General features: G+C 45.0%; 1 protein-coding gene and 1 pseudogene across 5 annotated transcripts; both read left to right on the top strand.

Annotated features, from left to right (window-relative positions):
- The first annotated feature begins 2,706 nt into the window (after positions 1-2,706).
- Positions 2,707-9,160, top strand: LOC143683227 (HLA class II histocompatibility antigen, DQ beta 1 chain pseudogene; annotated as a pseudogene). Its single transcript, XR_013175420.1, has 4 exons — positions 2,707-2,727; positions 5,151-5,448; positions 8,321-8,401; positions 8,972-9,160. The product of XR_013175420.1 is annotated as an HLA class II histocompatibility antigen, DQ beta 1 chain pseudogene (transcript).
- A 178-nt stretch (positions 9,161-9,338) lies between these two features.
- On the top strand, positions 9,339-14,122 carry LOC143684456 (HLA class II histocompatibility antigen, DQ beta 2 chain-like). 4 transcript variants are annotated; one of them, XM_077161434.1, is made up of 3 exons: positions 9,339-9,698; positions 10,292-10,402; positions 10,855-14,122. In XM_077161434.1, exons 1-3 carry the CDS (start codon positions 9,620-9,622, stop codon positions 10,983-10,985), a joined length of 321 nt encoding a protein of 106 aa, XP_077017549.1. In that variant the 5' UTR covers positions 9,339-9,619; the 3' UTR covers positions 10,986-14,122. The 4 variants fall into 4 exon arrangements, 1 of the variants encoding a protein (XP_077017549.1); XR_013176038.1 differs by having other exon boundaries at positions 9,622-10,402; positions 10,855-10,875; positions 11,383-14,122; XR_013176040.1 differs by having other exon boundaries at positions 9,622-9,746; positions 10,292-14,122.
- The last annotated feature ends 1,853 nt before the right edge of the window (positions 14,123-15,975 follow it).

The raw sequence follows: 15,975 nt of genomic DNA, 5'->3' as shown, positions 1-15,975 counted from the left end.
TGTGGGAACATTTTTTAGGTAGATTTAAATCATTAGTCATTTGATTGCATCTATTGCTGATAACATCTACAATCAACAGATGAGATAGTGTTTTCAGCAATGAGAGAATTCTTCCCACCCAATGTTTAGAGACCTTAAAGGAAGAACTGATGATTCAGCAGTCAGAAAGAAGAACCTCTATCACTATTTCTGCCAACAACCTTTTCCTGGGGAATTCAGTGCTACCTTCATTGGAATTTCCAACTTGTGGCTTTTCTTACAGAATTCAGACTTGCCGAGTCCCACAGTAATATGATTCAGATATGTCTATACACTTGTATGTATATCCTGTCAGTTCTTTTTCTCTAGAGAACCCTGACTAATACAAATTTTGGTATCAGAAAATGGGGGTATTATTAAAGATACCTAAAAATGGAGAAACAGCTTTGGAATTGCATTACGGCTAGAGATTGGCAAAACTGTGACGTGCTTGATAGTTAAAAGCCTAGTTTACTTTGAAGAGATTGCTAGTAGAAATATGGATATTAAAGGTACTTTTAATGAGGCTTTAGATGAATGCATTATTTGAAACTGGTGCTATCCTTGTTATAAAGTAACAGAGAAGTTGGGGAAATTGAGTTCTGATGTCAAAAAGAAAGCAGAACAAATTTTAAGTGATGAGGCTGTATTGAGAAGATTTCCAAGTTAAGTGTGGAAGATGCAGCCTGGTTTCTCCTTGTAGCTTACAGTAAAATTCAAGAGGAAAGGGCAAAGTGAGATTTAAATTATTAAGTGCAAAGGAACCAGAAATGGATGATTTTTGGAAATTCTCAGCCTTTCCAGGAATTGTGCTCGGGAGACCAGGGCCAGAAGCTGGTCCCCGAGGGCCCGGGAGACCAGGGGAGACCAGGGCCGGAAGCTGGTCCCCGAGGGCCCGGGAGACCAGGGGAGACCAGGGCCGGAAGCTAGTCTCCGAGGGCCCGGGAGACCAGGGCCAGAAGCTAGTCTCTGAGAGCCCACACTGAGCTTCCATGAGTGGGTCCCTGAGAGCAGGGCCCTGTGTGAGGTTTACCTGAACAACCCTTTGCTAAAGAGGGTGTGGCTGAGCACGGATCCTGTCACCACCTCTGAGGATGTCCTGGATCTGTAGGCAGTCGTCACATCTGATAATCTGGACACCCCTGCCCAGCTCATAAAGCCGCAAGATTTTTACATAATTTGTATGAACAGAAGCCCTCCCTGAAAGGGACAGAGAAAGAATGAATTGAAGGAAAAGTGTCTTCAAGGGCAGAACCATAGACTCAGAGGTCTGAAGAGAGGAGCTCTCAGGCACCACCCCTGTGCTTGAAGGGGGCAGACCATCTGCCCCAGTGTTTGGTAGGGCAGGCCGGGCCCCAATGTGCAGGGAGAGGACAGCTACCCAGGGCTTGCCTGGGCCCTGGCATCGTAGAGAGCCTGTCCACGATCCACAAGTGTTTAGAAGGGGTGAATCTGCCACTCCAGCAGGTCCAGAAAGCAAAACACTGTTCTAGAGATGACTCCAAGACCTTGAGATCCAATTGTGTTTGCCCTTCTGAGTTTCTGACTTCTTAGGACCCACGACCCCTATTTTCCTTCAAATCTCTCCATTCTAGAATGGGAGAAATTCTAGCTCTTTTATGCTTGTCCCACCATTGAATCTTGGAAGTAGATAAGTTGTTTTCTAAGTTTCACAGATCCATCAGATAGAGAGGAATTTTGTCCGAAGTCGGATGACACCCATAACTAATTTTGATGAGACTTTGTTGCCAAAAGGCCTTTATCAAACCTTTGGGATGTTGTGACTGAATGAATGTATTTTGCATTTGGGAAGAACATGTCTTTTGGGGGTCCAGAGAGCAGACTGCAATGGACTGAGTTATGTTTCCCAGGAAAAAACATGTTTTTAATCTTAACCCATTCCTGCGGGTGTGAACCCATTGTAAATAGGACCATTTGAAGATGTTATTTTTAGTTAAGTTGTGGCCAACAGAATCAGGATAGCTTTTAATCCTATTATGAAAGGTTTTTATAAAGAGAAAGTCATCAGAAACCAAAAAAAGAAAAGGCCATAGCCATGTAACAGAAAAGCCAAGAAAGCCCTAAGGATTGCCAGCCCACCAGAATTCTACCTACCCTGGAAATAGCCTTCTAAGCCTTCTGAACTTTGTAACTGTGAGCCAATAAATTTCTGTTAACCCATTCCATGATAGGGTATTTTCTTAGCAGCTGGAAAACTAAGGCAGCATTGCTAATTATATTACAACAGATATTAGGGAGGTCACAGAACCCTTTAGGATACATAATGCTCGTATAATTGAATGGAGAATAGGGTTTGAATAGCCCTTCTATGAGTGGGTGATTCCTACTCATGTTTAACCTCACTGACCCAGCACAGATTCCAAGAAATGCTGGTGAGGGAGGATGGTTAATGCTCTAAGTTTCTAAAAGGAAGATTTTTTTTCTTCAACCCTGAGGGAACAAAGGATGTCCTCTGAGGAATGTCTACTATAACTCTGTCACATGAGTAGTTTCTTTATTTATCTACCCACATGGGGTCAAACTGCTTTCTTCCTGAGTGTCCTGTCCCCACAAAGGCCCAGCAGGGTGAAGCACCTGTGAATCCTGTGGAGCACCCCAAAGGCAGGATGTCTGCCTGAGTCATCTTCCTCTCAGGCCAGGCCAGGCCAGCAGTGGCTGCCCTCCGTAATGGAGAACGTGCGGGGTCAGGTGACAATAACTGGCAGAAGACCAAACCAGAATGTTGTTGATGAGGCTTTAGACAATTAGAAAAAGGATTCCAAGCTGATGTTTATGTGGCCTGCTGAGAAGTCTGTGTGAAGAAGCCTATGAGATGGGGGAATCCCCAGGTCTGAAGTAGTAGCAGCTACATGGCTCCAGAATAGAAGTGAGGGATATGTTCTCTTACGGCAGAAAGGAGGGGATGAGACGCAGGTCTTTGTTTATTCTGAGGGGCCCTGGAGCAGGGGCAGAAGGTATTGAAGGCATCTTCAAGGTCCCTCTCTGATCATTCTTCCTTGTCCCCCTCCCCCATTCCAGGTCTGAGTTTGAGGTTTCTCCTTTATGGTTCCTCAACCAGTGTGGACGGGGTGACCCTGATCCTGACTGCCACTGCTGGTGGAAGCCTAATGACAACCTTTCCCAGCTGCACATGCTCTGGAACTACAGAACTAATACATAATATCAGAGTAACTCAATGCTTTCATGGAAGGAAGTTTCATGGAAACTTCTTGTTGCTGTCTCTTCCCTATTTCTTTTTATTTGTAAACTCTTTATATTCTGCTTTTAGATCCTATTTTAAAAAGGAGAATCTAAAATACAGGGAAGAGAGAGAGGATGGAGGGAAGAACAGAGGAGGAGATATTTTTTGTCTTGTTTAGGGTTATAATTTTTGTTTGTTAGATTTTATAACCATTTATTACTGCCCTTAGACTGGGGCAAGAGAATAATTTATTGAAAGCATAGTTGATATTTCTGCCATTTGGGATTTAGTGTTTAGGGCTGGCATAGGCTGACATGTAACTCTAAACATTTACTCCCTCATTGACATTATCCATGCTCAGAACTAAAGGTGACTGTGTCTAAAAGCTGTGAAAGTTTGTAGATTGTGCTCTGTTGACATCAGATGGATCTGTTCCATGGTTCAAGACAGATTTGAGCAGCTGAAGAGTTTATAAGAGAAAAGTCAACTTAATTAACTTTTCACACTTTCAGAGAGCATGAATGCAACAGATTCTTGCATTAAGAAGTATCACACTTGTTACCAGTGCTGTGTCCTTTTTTTTTTTTTTTTGGTTTATTTTCTTGGGTGATGAGGCCTGTGAGGTGAGGGAATCCCCAGATCTGACAGATATTTTTTTTGTATTTTCTAATTTTTCATATTAAAAATTCATATTATTCTTAAATTTATATTTATGAAGATCTAGATGCAATATGCATGAAACATGATCCACATTTTTACAGAGACTACTGAAGCAAAAAGAGATTCAGTAATTTCTTCACTCTCATAAAGTGCATCATTTCTCTCTGAGATCTCTGCTCTTTTCACCACAACTTAATCTTGTCTAGACTAAATAGTTGTCACTTACCATGGGATTCTGGGTTGGGGAAAATGTAGGGAGCAATGGTCTCTGCAGTCTCTGTATTTGAAGAAAAGGAGTCTACAGCTCTGACTTCGAGGGGAGAGTTCATGGAGGCAAACTTGGTATTTGAACAAAGCTCAAACTCCTGGTATTTGACGATTGCAGACAGAGAGGCTTGGCTTCAGATTTCACTGACTTATGGTAAAAAATAGTGACTTGAATTGAGGGGTGGACTGAGCTTAGAAGAAAGGAGAAAGTAAAGAGGGGAAGTAACACATATTGAGAAATCGCTCATTTCAGACACAGGGTTCATGTTTTTATATAAATCCTTTCTCAATTTTCCCAACACCCTCTGTGTGTGTATTGTGACTTTCTTTTTACACATTTATACTTACAGCATGGCTGCTCCGTTAAGTATTCTGCTCAAGCTGATAAATGACACAGGTTAATCTACTCTAATTTGAAAGCTTGTGCTCTTTTTATGCATAACATGGTTCTTTCTAGGAGGGAGGTGTCTGACCCTTCTGACCCAACAGGAGTGAGGGAATCTTAACACCGCCTCGGATGGGATGGCAGGAATCCAGAGTAAATCAGGCATAGGGAATAAGGCACTTTGCCCAGAATAGAGGAGAAGATGCTTGTTAGGACCAGGATAAACCTAACATTTCCAGAATTCTAGGTCTTCCCCATTGTAACACTTGGCTTATGTGATACCTGAGTCCTCTGAGGTTCCCAGGAGTTCTGTGGAAAATGGGATTCGTACAAGAATGCCTTGATGCCTTCAGGTACAGGGATGGAAAAAAATCAACCCAGCTGCCCTCTTGACTCAGTTCACGCACGGGGCAGGCATCACAGATCCCTGGCTTGCCGTTAGGGACAGTGCTTTCCTCCCTCCCCTGCCCACGTGAAACCCTCAGAGCGGGACAGGAAGGGCTGAGGACAAGCATCCTCCGGGAGGACCTCAGCTTCAGAGCGGGAGGCGCAGGGCCGGGGCCGGGGCCGGGGCCGGGGCCGGGGCCGGGAACCCAGAAGGGGCCGCCGGGTTTTTAGTTTCTGACCCGCCGTGGATGCCCCGCAGAGGATTTCGTGTATCAGTATAAAGCAATGTGCTGCTTCACCAACGGGACCGAGCGGGTGCGGTTTGGGATCAGACACATCTATAACTGGGAGGAGAACGCGCGCTTCGACTGCGACAGTGGGGGAGTTCGTGGCGGTGACCGCGCTGGGGCGGCCGGACGCGGAGCACTGGGACAGCCAGAAGGACCTGTGGAACAGACGCGGGGCCGGGAGGACGCGCTGTGCAGACACAACTGCCGCTTCGAAGAGCTCACCAGCCTGCAGCGGCAAGGTGCGCGCCGCCGCCCTCCTCCCGGGAAGACCCGCGGGACCCAGCGAGCGCGGACGCGCGTGGGACGGCCCCTGGGACCCGAGCCCCGGGTCCACTGAGACGCCAGGAGCTCGGGGGACGTCCCGGGGCGGAGGGGCGGGGACCCAGGGGCGAGGAGGAAAGATGGATGTCGACAACCCTTGAAACTTAACTTACCCAGTCTGCCCCCGCGTGCCTGGTCGCCCGGTCCTGTGCTGTGCTTTCCACTCTAACTCTGCACATCCCCGCCTCCTGCTTCATGCCCGACTGCCTCCAGGTCCCCTTACCTTGGCTTGAGCAGCGGCCCCTGCCCGGAATGCCTCCTCCCCCGGTGCCCGCGGGGTCTCCCAGGAGGTGTCTCTGCAAGGCCCATCCTCAGAGCTAGCGCCTCCCAGATGCTTGGCCTGCGCGGCCCGCTGGGGCCCGGGCTGCTTCTCACCCGGCGCCGAGGCTCCTGATGGCATATATATGAGTGGCTTTTTGGTTTCAACCCATTAGTCATTTTAATTCTATTTTTAAAGTGACCATCACTAGTCTGGAGCTTTTTAAAACCAGGGACTGTTGAGGAGCAGTTTACAGTTTTCCTTGTATCCCTGTTACTTGACCCAATGACTGACACACGAACTCAATAGAACTTTTAAAATTAATGAATATATATGTGCTTGGCTGTCCGTCGTCCGGAGAAAACAGCAGGGTAAACAGACCCTTAAATACTGAATTAATTATTCTTTACTATTTTACTTACTTCTTTACATCTGAAAATGAACTAATGTAAATTCTAGTAATTTAGGATCTGTGAGCACAAAGTCCTGGAAAATAATATTTGCTAAAAATAAAAACAACACTATTGTGAGGCAGAAGACTGCCCCAAGTGTCATAGTGGAAAAAGCTGGAGTTATAGTAAATAAAGTGAAGCCATTAAATTACTGAATAAAAATGGTTACGTTTCTCTCCTGGTCTAGGGCTCCCTCTCACCGCCCCCCCCCCCCCCCCCCCCCGCCATCACCATGTGCCTTAGAAGTAGAGTTCCTGAAAAATAATCCTACCTGGCTCAATGGGCACCTATTTCTAGGCAATTCATTTGTTAAACACCATCTGTATCATGCCATTTAATTTTGCAAGGATTTTTTGAGTTAGGAATACAGCACTTCTAATTGCTAATATTGGTGCATAAATTCTCGGTAATTAAACTACAGTTCTTTACCATCTCCCGAAGCCTCCCCAAAGTTCAAAATGGTCATTATGTTCTTCACCACGTGTTTACAGAGTCTGATGGGAGTGAAGCCTTGTTAAAGCCAGCTTGGACCAAAAGCAGCAGTGGGAATCTATTCCTGCTTATTTTTTCTACGTAGGTGGATGAAATGATACTTTCAAGGGTTTAAAAATTCATGATTAACTAATTCTGGGCTTTTTTTTTTTTTTTTTTTGCATGGGCAGGCACTGGGAACCAAACCCGGGTCTCTGGCATGGCAGGTGAGAATTCTGCCCGAGAATTCTCCAGACGATGGACAGCCAAGCACATATATATTCATTAATTTTAAAAGTTCTATTGTGTTCGTGTGTCAGTCATTGGGTCAAGTAATAGGGATACAAGGAAAACTGTAAACTGCTCCTCGACAGTCCCTGGTCTTAAAAAGCTCCAGACTAGCAATGGTCACTTTAAAAATAGAATTAAAATCAGGCCCACCCTGATTCTGGTTTTATTTATGCATGTCCATAAAACTTTTGGCTTACTCTGAACTTGTTTTCTTCTGGCCCATGACCTCATGCCACCTACTACTTATATTTTATCTATTTCAGTTCTTTCCCATAAAAATCATTTTAGCATTTTCCTTTTGAGCTTGTATGCTCTTTTTCATGGATATGTACAGCTGTAATTTTATGGATCTGTATAGCTGTGATTTCTGTTAGTCTCTAGGAAAGAGAACTTGATCAAGAATTAAAGTCTAAACGGAAAATTTAACTCCTTCCAGAAGATGTCTGATGGTTGGTGTTTTAATTAATGTTAAGGCTACTTGTTGACCTTAGGCTGTATAAGTTACACTTAAAAGTTTCACATTATGTTCTCATTAATTTGGCAAACTTCTGCAAGAATCTCAGAATATTTTCTGTAAGAGAACATACAAGATAATGTCTGATTTCAGATCAAGGAAGACATTCTTAGTAGGTAAGGAAAGGTGAGTTATAGTTGATCTTGGATAGCAATCTGAGAAGGTAAAGGAATTGAGACGTGGGCAAATGTGATGTTTTATTGGTGCTATTTGTTTTCAAAGCCCCTCCATTTTTCCTTCTAGAAAGCTTAAACTTTTGCAGTAAGATTTTCACTTGTTTGTCTTTATTACTACACTGAAAGTTTTATGGAGGCAGGTACCAGGGTCTTTTACTTTTGGATCCCCTGTGCTTGCCAAAGACATGTATTTGTTGAATAAAGAAATAAAATGAATCAATGGATAAAAAAATAAAATTTAGGTAGCATATATGATATGAAGATAGAATTTTATGGATTTCATAATATGAATTTTTGTGGGGAGTTCACGATCAAAGGTCATTTGAGCTAAGGTGAGACTAAAAGCTGAGAGGGATGCTGTATTGACTGGTGACATATAAGGAGTGGTCTTGTTCTCAAATTTTGTTCAAATTACAGAATGAGAGTTATAGAATAAAGCCTGTTGGAGAAACCTTGCTTTGTAGGAAGGATGAGCTGGTCACTTGTCCTGCTTTGTTTACCAGACATAGAAATGTCTGTAAAGTCTAAATTCTCAGTCCGTGTTACTATTCGTGGGGCAATGACTAGTGTTGATGATCTCATACCCGTAGGTGCAAGCCAAAGCTGCATTTTCTCTATGACTAACAGGAAACACTGACACTAACAGAAAACAGTGCTGCAGTCCTAGGATCCGTCACCAGCTCCCACTTTGATGGTGAAGCCCAGTAGGTATATGGGGCGGGGGGGGGGGGGGGGGGCGGTGTGAGGAAGGAATCTGGGCTTATTATTGTTATTATTTTAAAGTTTATGAATACTTACCTATAAAACATAGTGACATCATTTTAAAGTGCTCCAATTTATTTATTTTGTATGCTGCGTGGTGGGGTCACGTTTCATTATTTTTCCATGTGAGTATCCTGTTATTACAGCATCATTTCTTGAATTTTTGTTTGGTTGGTGTTTGTTTGTTTTGGGGGAAGTGCATGGACTAGGTCTCAAACCCGGGTCTCCCGCATGGCAGGTGAGACTTCTACCACTGAACTATCCTGGCACCCCCTAAAGTGCTTCAATTTTATCAACATAATAACTCTCATAGAACGACAATTATTATTACTTGAGACTTTGAAGGTGAACAGACCAATAAGCGTCACTGTAAGTGGTGGAACCTAGATTCTAATCCAAGACTTGGAATCCGGGGATCTATCCACTCTGCTGTCAGGGAGGGACCCCTGGGAAGATGTACTGTGTGATCTCGTATCTCACTTACTATGTGTGTTTGTGTTTCTGATGTTCTCCTAGTGGAGCCTACAGTGACCATCTCCCTTTCCAGGACAGAGGCCTTGAACCTCTGAGCTGCTTGGTGACTGATTGCTATCCAGGCAAGATCAAAGTACTGTGGTTCGGAGTGACCAGGAGGAGACGGCCAACGTTGTGTCTATCCCTGTTATCAGGAATGGGGACTGGACCTACCAGATCCTCGTGGTGCTGGAAATGTGCCGCGTCCGGCTCTTGAAGCCGAGTCAGGAGAGGGGCGTCGAGGTTGACTTAAGAAATCAGCACTCAGGAGACAAGTATGGTTCCATCACTCAGGGCTCCCTGCTTCTTGGGAGTCAGACCTTTTTTTTGTTTTCTTGCCTCCCCTTTGTATCCTCAGAGCTTCCCTTATCAAGCGGGTCACCACCCTCAGGTCACACCCGCTTCCTCCCTACCCCCTTGACAGGGGGCAATCTTCTCGGAAACTTCTGCATGCAATAATCCAGGAAGTTTTACTCCCTCCAGCCCGAGGGTCAACTGGAACATTTGTTAGCTGTTTGCTCAACAGAGCTTGTAAAAGAGCTTATAGAAAGGCTTAACCTCATGAATGCCTGCAACTTCTCAAGACAGGGGAAATAGGGGAATTACTTTATTCCCAGGCACAGATGTCCCTCTGGCCGGGAGGCAACGGAAATGACCACCCAGCACAGGGATGTTTACACCTGCCATGTGGAACACCCCAGCTTCCAGATCCCTGTCGGAGTGGAGTGGAGTAAGGAGCAATTTATTTCCTTTCACTGAGGGCCCCACAAGACAGAGGGTCGGGTACCTCTGGTTCATCCCATCCCATCTCTTGTCCCTGATGGCTCTGCTGTGCTGGGAAGCACGGGAAACTAGTACGCCTCATGTCCCCTACTGATCTCATTGTTTTCCCAGTCACTCTATACACGCTGTGCTTCCAGAACCCAGCCTTGGTAACTACGGGAAATGGATTCTTTTTTTTTTTGACATGGACAGGCACCAGGAATCAAACCCGGGTCCTCTGGCATGGCAGGCAAGCATTCTTGCCTGCTGAGTCACCGTGGCTCGCCCAGGAAATGGATTCTTAAGGCCTCTGTCTGGGATCTCGGTACCTAAGGTTATGGATACGCCTCTATGGAGCAGGGACGCTCTTCCTTCTCCCTCACCCTCTCAGTGTATCCCAGCATCTGTCAGCTGGTCCCTCCCTCTTTTAGCTGTGGTCAGAATGGAGAACTGGGTTCTCCTGACACTGCCACCTCCTGTACCTTGAACTGGACTCCAGGCTACAGATGGGACAGTGTGGGTCTGGGGCCGGATGTTGACGTGCAGGCCTCTGCTCTTCAGGGATGCAGTCTGAATCTTTCCGGAGCAGGAGGCTGAGTGGTACAGGGGCCTTTGCGCTGGGACTGATCCTCCTGGGACAGGGCCTTAGCATCCGTCACAGGAGTCAGAAAGGTAAGGGACTCAGGCAGGGGTGCTGGTGAATGGGGAGGGTGGGCTGTGCCCGAGACCCACTGTTCGGCGAGGCCTCTGCCTCTAGAAGGGAAAGAGGCTGGATTGGTGGTAGAAGGAGGTAGACCAACCTCAGGGAAGATTCTGGAATCTGATTTTATTGGTTGAAAATCAGTCACGCAGGTGACTGGTGGAATTTGTCCTAGGACTTCCTTATAGTTCATCATTGTCTCACTGGCTCCTTTCTGAAAATTTCCTCCTTAAATAGGGTCTGAGCGTGACTTCCTTTCCTTCTAGTGACCATCCAATCATTTGGGGGTTTTCACTTAATACAGTTAAGACATCCTGGTACATGAGTGGGGAGAGAATATAACTTTCCAGTTAAGCTGCATATCTCATGTCTCCTTGGGCCTGTTTGCAGAATGATAACTTTTTCTGTGTAACTTCTTTTGTAGGATCTAGACCTCCACCAGCAGGTAATAAGCAAGTGCAAGAGAAACAGCATGAGGAGAGTATACCTGGGCTCAGAGGTGTCAGTTCATCCTCTAGTCTCTGCTACAGGGTCAAGAGTTTGGGGAGAAGTTAACCCAGTCTCTGTAGGGAACCCCAGAGGTTGTTCCCCAGAACCACATCATAACTCCCCCTCTGTCTTGAAGGTTAGGTGCCAAGGTGAGACCCACTTGTTAACACATGGATATAATTACTGCTGTAGGTATTTGTTAGTGACTGATGGATAGAGGATGAGTTATTATCCAATTTACTAAAAAGATGGAAACTTTCAGTTCCCAACCCTTCCTGAACATCTGTGTCAAGCTAAAGTTCTGTGTTCACTTTAGTAGATTTTACCTTTACACAGATTTTGGGGGAGATGATGATGAGATGCCCTGTACCTTAGCTTTCTCTGATGCTGTAGGGGGCCCAGCTAGGAGGGCGTGTCTCTCCAGGATGCTGTGTCCTCCTCATGCTCCCTCTCCCTTCTACAGGGCTTCGCTGACACCTGAGGATCATTTGACTGGGATTGGTCCTTGCTGTGCTATAAGGCTACCTCATCCTTGCCTGGAATTCAGGCCACCTGTCAGCCTGGCTCCCTCTGAAGTCAGGGTCCTGCAGTGCCTGAAAGTGGCCACCAGGTCATCGCCTGTGACCCCCACCCCAAGGTCCTGCCTGTGCTTCTGCTTCTTTCACTGAGCCTGGAGCCACCGCTTGTGCTGCCGGCCACATCCACTCAGACCCCAAAGAGTCTTTCTGTTTCTGTTCTCCTACTACAGACTGCTCAAGAGACACACATCGTTAATTTTTACCTAATTAAACATAACCATGTGTGATTCTTGCCCTGAGCTCCTCAACTGGGCAGACACAGAAAACCACTGCAGAATGAAGGGAACATATTTGGAGGTGACTCAGCAAACCTGCAGCTAGAAGGAGGGGTTGTTCCCTGAGAGGAGACTAGAAGCATGGGGTGCCATGGAAGGCTGGGCAGAGGAGATGGAGAATCAGTTCATTTGCTACATCCTCCATTGTTCCTGTTGTTCCTGGCCTCTCCTCCCAGTTGGTGAGTTTGTGTTCAGCAAGGATAATGGAATTATTTGGCAGCAGGTATAGTGACCTTTGTTGTCACAGAGGATGTTTCAAATATATCCTGGCAATTCACATTGATTAAGGCCAATTTTTATATTTAACAGAGTATAACCAGTAACAAGAATCTTATTCTTGGTTTCAAATGATAGAAACCCAACTCATACTTATTTTGTTCGTATAACAAGGAAGTCTAGGGGTTAAGCTGATTTCAAGGGTCAAGAGAGATGAACTCTGTCTTTCTTCTCTTTCTATTGTATCTCTATCTTAGCATGCTTCTCTCTTTCTATGAGTCTTTCTTTGTCCTGTATATATTTTTTCTGTGTTTCCCTATCTGGATCTCTCTGTGTCTATTTCTTGTCCCTTTCTCCCTCTTTGTCATTGTTTTTCTGCATCTCTTTATCTCTGTTTCTTTTGAATCTCTATTTTCGTTGTATCTTTCTTATCATCTCACATCGTATCTCATCTCTGCCTCTGTGTGTCTCCAGAGTTGAAATAGTATTACAAGGTCTCTTATTGTTCTACACATGGGATGCAGATAGCTGCCGCTGCATTCACAGCCTATATTTAGACATAGGGGCTGGATTTCCCAGGTCCTTGTGATGCTGGAGATGACTCCCAGCATGGAGATGTCTACACCTGTATGGTTACCCCAGCCTCCAGATAGCCATTACAATGGCGTGGCATAAAAGAATTTTTTTTTCTTTGCATTAAAGACCCCACCAGACAAGTGGCAGTGCTCCCTCTGGCTCTGTGGTCACTCATTCGGAGTGCTGACACACCCCTCCCATCCTTGTCTCCTGCACAGTCATTTGATGGCTCTGCTGAGTTGGAATTCTCCAGGGATAGAACTCTCTGTCTGTGGATACAGTGACCTGTGGATTCCTGACGATGTTCTCTTCCCAGGTACTAGGAACATCACACTAAACACGGTGGCACTTTTGGCATGGGCCAAGCACGGCAAGCTGGTCTCTGTCTCGGTCTCTGGGTTTTGCCACCAAGGAGGTGACTAAGAGCATATCTCTGAAGTTTTGCTTATGAGGAGCAGGAAGCTCCTTCTTCCATTCTCCTCCCCTGTACATGGAGTCTAAGGAGCCTTTGGCAGGTCCTTCTGTCACCTGAATGAGGTCAGAATGGAGAACTAGGCCCCCTTGGGACTTCTGTCTTCTGTACCCCAGCCTGTGCCTGTAGGTCATCAGATATTGTGGTTGTGAGGCAGACACTGACACTGAACCCGCCTAAAACAAAATGCCAAGTGGAGTTACAGGCTTTGTGCTGTGGCTCCTTTTCCTCAGAGTGGGCGTTGTCACCCACCACAGGAGACAAGAGGATGTGACACTCTTGGGGAAATGGAGGAACACTGTACTGGATTGTTCAGGCAGCCCTCTGCCTCTAGATGGGCCCCTTTGCTTTTGAACTTTAGAGGAAGGAGGCGGGACTGGGGAATGAACCAGACTCAGGGTTTAGGGAGGCATTGAAATTTGATTTTCCTAGCTGAAGCACAAGCCCTATCATAGGGATGAGTGATGGAGTATACTGTAGAATATTTTTATGCCTTAATATTTTCACTCTGCCTTCATGCTGGTAGATCACTTCTTTTTTTTCTTTGACTTTTTAAAATGCTTTTTTATTGTAAAACATAACATATATACAGAGCAAAGAAAGTAAAAGCAATAAATTTCAAAGCACACTTCAACAAGTAGTTACAGAGCAGACTTCAGAGTTTGTCATGGGTTACCATTCCACAATTTCAGATTTTTCCTTCTAGCAGCTGCAAAGCACTGGAGGCTAAGAAGGAATATTAGTATGGTGATTCAACAGTCATATTCATTTGTTAAATCCTATTTTCTCTGTTCAACATCCTCCTTCTCCTTTGATCTTTCTTCAAATCTGTAAGGATCTTTAGGCAATGTCCATAATGACTTTTTCATGTTGAGAAGCAGTGCTGACACTAAAGGACAGTGGTTTGTAACTAGTTGATAATCTTGGAAAAGCTAGTCCCTCTGGGTTTCAGGATTTATCTGACCTAGGAACCCTCTTGGAATGATAGGTTCCAGGAAAACAAGCATGAGATTTTTATAGAGTCTCAGTTCAAGCCCTAGATGTTCTTAAGAATTAACAAGAGTGATGTTGGTTGGGGTTTAGCAAACCATGTTTGGGGCATTTGCCCATTGTTTGGGGCAATTTGTATGGCCTAAGTGAAGCTTGCTGAACCGATTTGAATCTGCTGTGTACACAAGAAAAGTCATGTTCTTTAATCTTCATTAAATATTGCTGGGTGGGATCTTTTTTATTGTGTCCATGGAGATGTGACCCACCCGACTATAGATGGTACCTTTTGATTAGGTAGTTTCCACGGAGATATTTCTCCACATACTCAAGGTGAGGTTGCTTACTGGTATCCTTTAAGAGGGGACCATTTTGGAAAGTGCCTACAGAGCCCAGAGAGCCAGAGATCTTTGGAGATGCATAAACAAAATGCCTCTGGTGAAACCTTGTGAAATGAGGAGAGTAAGCTAGCAGATGTCGTCATGTGCTCTCCCAGCTGAGAGAGAAACCTCGAACTTCATTGACTCTTTCTTTGGAGTTAAGGCATCTTTCTCAGGATGCCTTAATTTGGACATTTACATGGCCTTAGAACTGTAAAGTTGGAAGACAGTTCCAAGATGGTGGCTTAATGGAGTGGGGAATTTAATTCGTCCTCCAGGGAAGTTAGTAAATAGCCAGGAATAGTACAGAACAACTGCTGGGATCACATCAGTGACCGGACACATGGAATACACCAGTGTGGACAAGGTGGTCCAGCTGAGTTCCCACCCAGAATTGTCTTGCATGGCTCAGCAGCCTGGTTTCCGAAGGGGAAAGGGAAGAGACTTTGTTAGCAGCAGGTGCTTAACTCTACCAAGCTCCATTTACAGAATTAATTAACAAATTCTGACTACTGAAAATAGGTCCCCAGCTCAGATAAACCTCGAATAAGAGCTAGAAAACCAACCCTGACACAGAGGGGATAGGGCTGATGGAAAATCAACAACAACAACAACAACAACAACAACAACAAAAGCGTTTTTTTTGGATTGGACAGCACAAAATACTTAAAAAGGGCTGGACTTTAAAAAACAAAGTGGGGGAGGGTACATAAAACCTGGAGATACATAGAGCAGTATACAAACTTGATTAACAAACCTGAGGAATGGGGGTCCTGCTCTGAAAAGGATTTTTTGTTTGTTTTGTTTGTTTGTTTTGCATTGTTTCTGCAATTTAACTGCTCATTAGATAGAATTGCATAGCTTCTCAGGCTCCAACTGCCCCAGGCAAGGGCTGAATTAAGCTTGTCTGAGAGACAAAGAGGCTGGTCAGGTGAAAGGAATTAATTCCCTGGAGTCTGTATCTCCCCAGGAGAGGGGTGGGGCCCAGTTGAGGTGGAATCCCTCCCTCAAGGAATTCAGACCCTAGGGAAGGGAAAACTGAAGCAATTAAAGCCAGCCTACAATCTCTTCTCTCTCTCAGCCAGGCCCACAGCAGGGGGAGTCTGCTGAAGTTAAAGGTACTGCATCACTTTATGCTGGTGGGACCCACAGGCAGACAAGTGCCACATACTGGGCAGGATAGGAAAAACACAGACTATAGAGGCTTCATAGGAAAGTCTGTCAACCTGCTGGGTTTCACCCTCAGGGAAAACTGATGCAGGTGACTCTTTCCTTCTGGGAGAAGGCCAGTCTGGTCTGGGAAAATCTGACTGGGGTCTATAATATCTAAGTAGACCCTCCTAAGAGTAAAAAAAAAAAGGCTCCATACAGGCAGGGCAAGAAACAAGAAAAGAAGAACAGAAAAATTCTGATCCATTAAATAAAACCTATGCTAGAGGTCTAAAATAAGCTGAACTGAATGTCAAAGCACAGATAGAGAACAAAGTCATCCAGCAAGAAAATCCTAGGTAAAAGAGTGAAAACAATCTTCAGAGTAAATTAATTAAGGAAATTAAATGCCTAGATGCCAGC

The sequence above is a fragment of the Tamandua tetradactyla genome, chromosome 5 (genome assembly GCF_023851605.1).
Source record: "Tamandua tetradactyla isolate mTamTet1 chromosome 5, mTamTet1.pri, whole genome shotgun sequence".
NCBI lineage: Eukaryota > Metazoa > Chordata > Mammalia > Pilosa > Myrmecophagidae > Tamandua > Tamandua tetradactyla.
The sequence above is the reverse complement of the archived record's forward strand: the minus strand, read 5'-3'. Positions and strand labels throughout refer to the sequence as shown.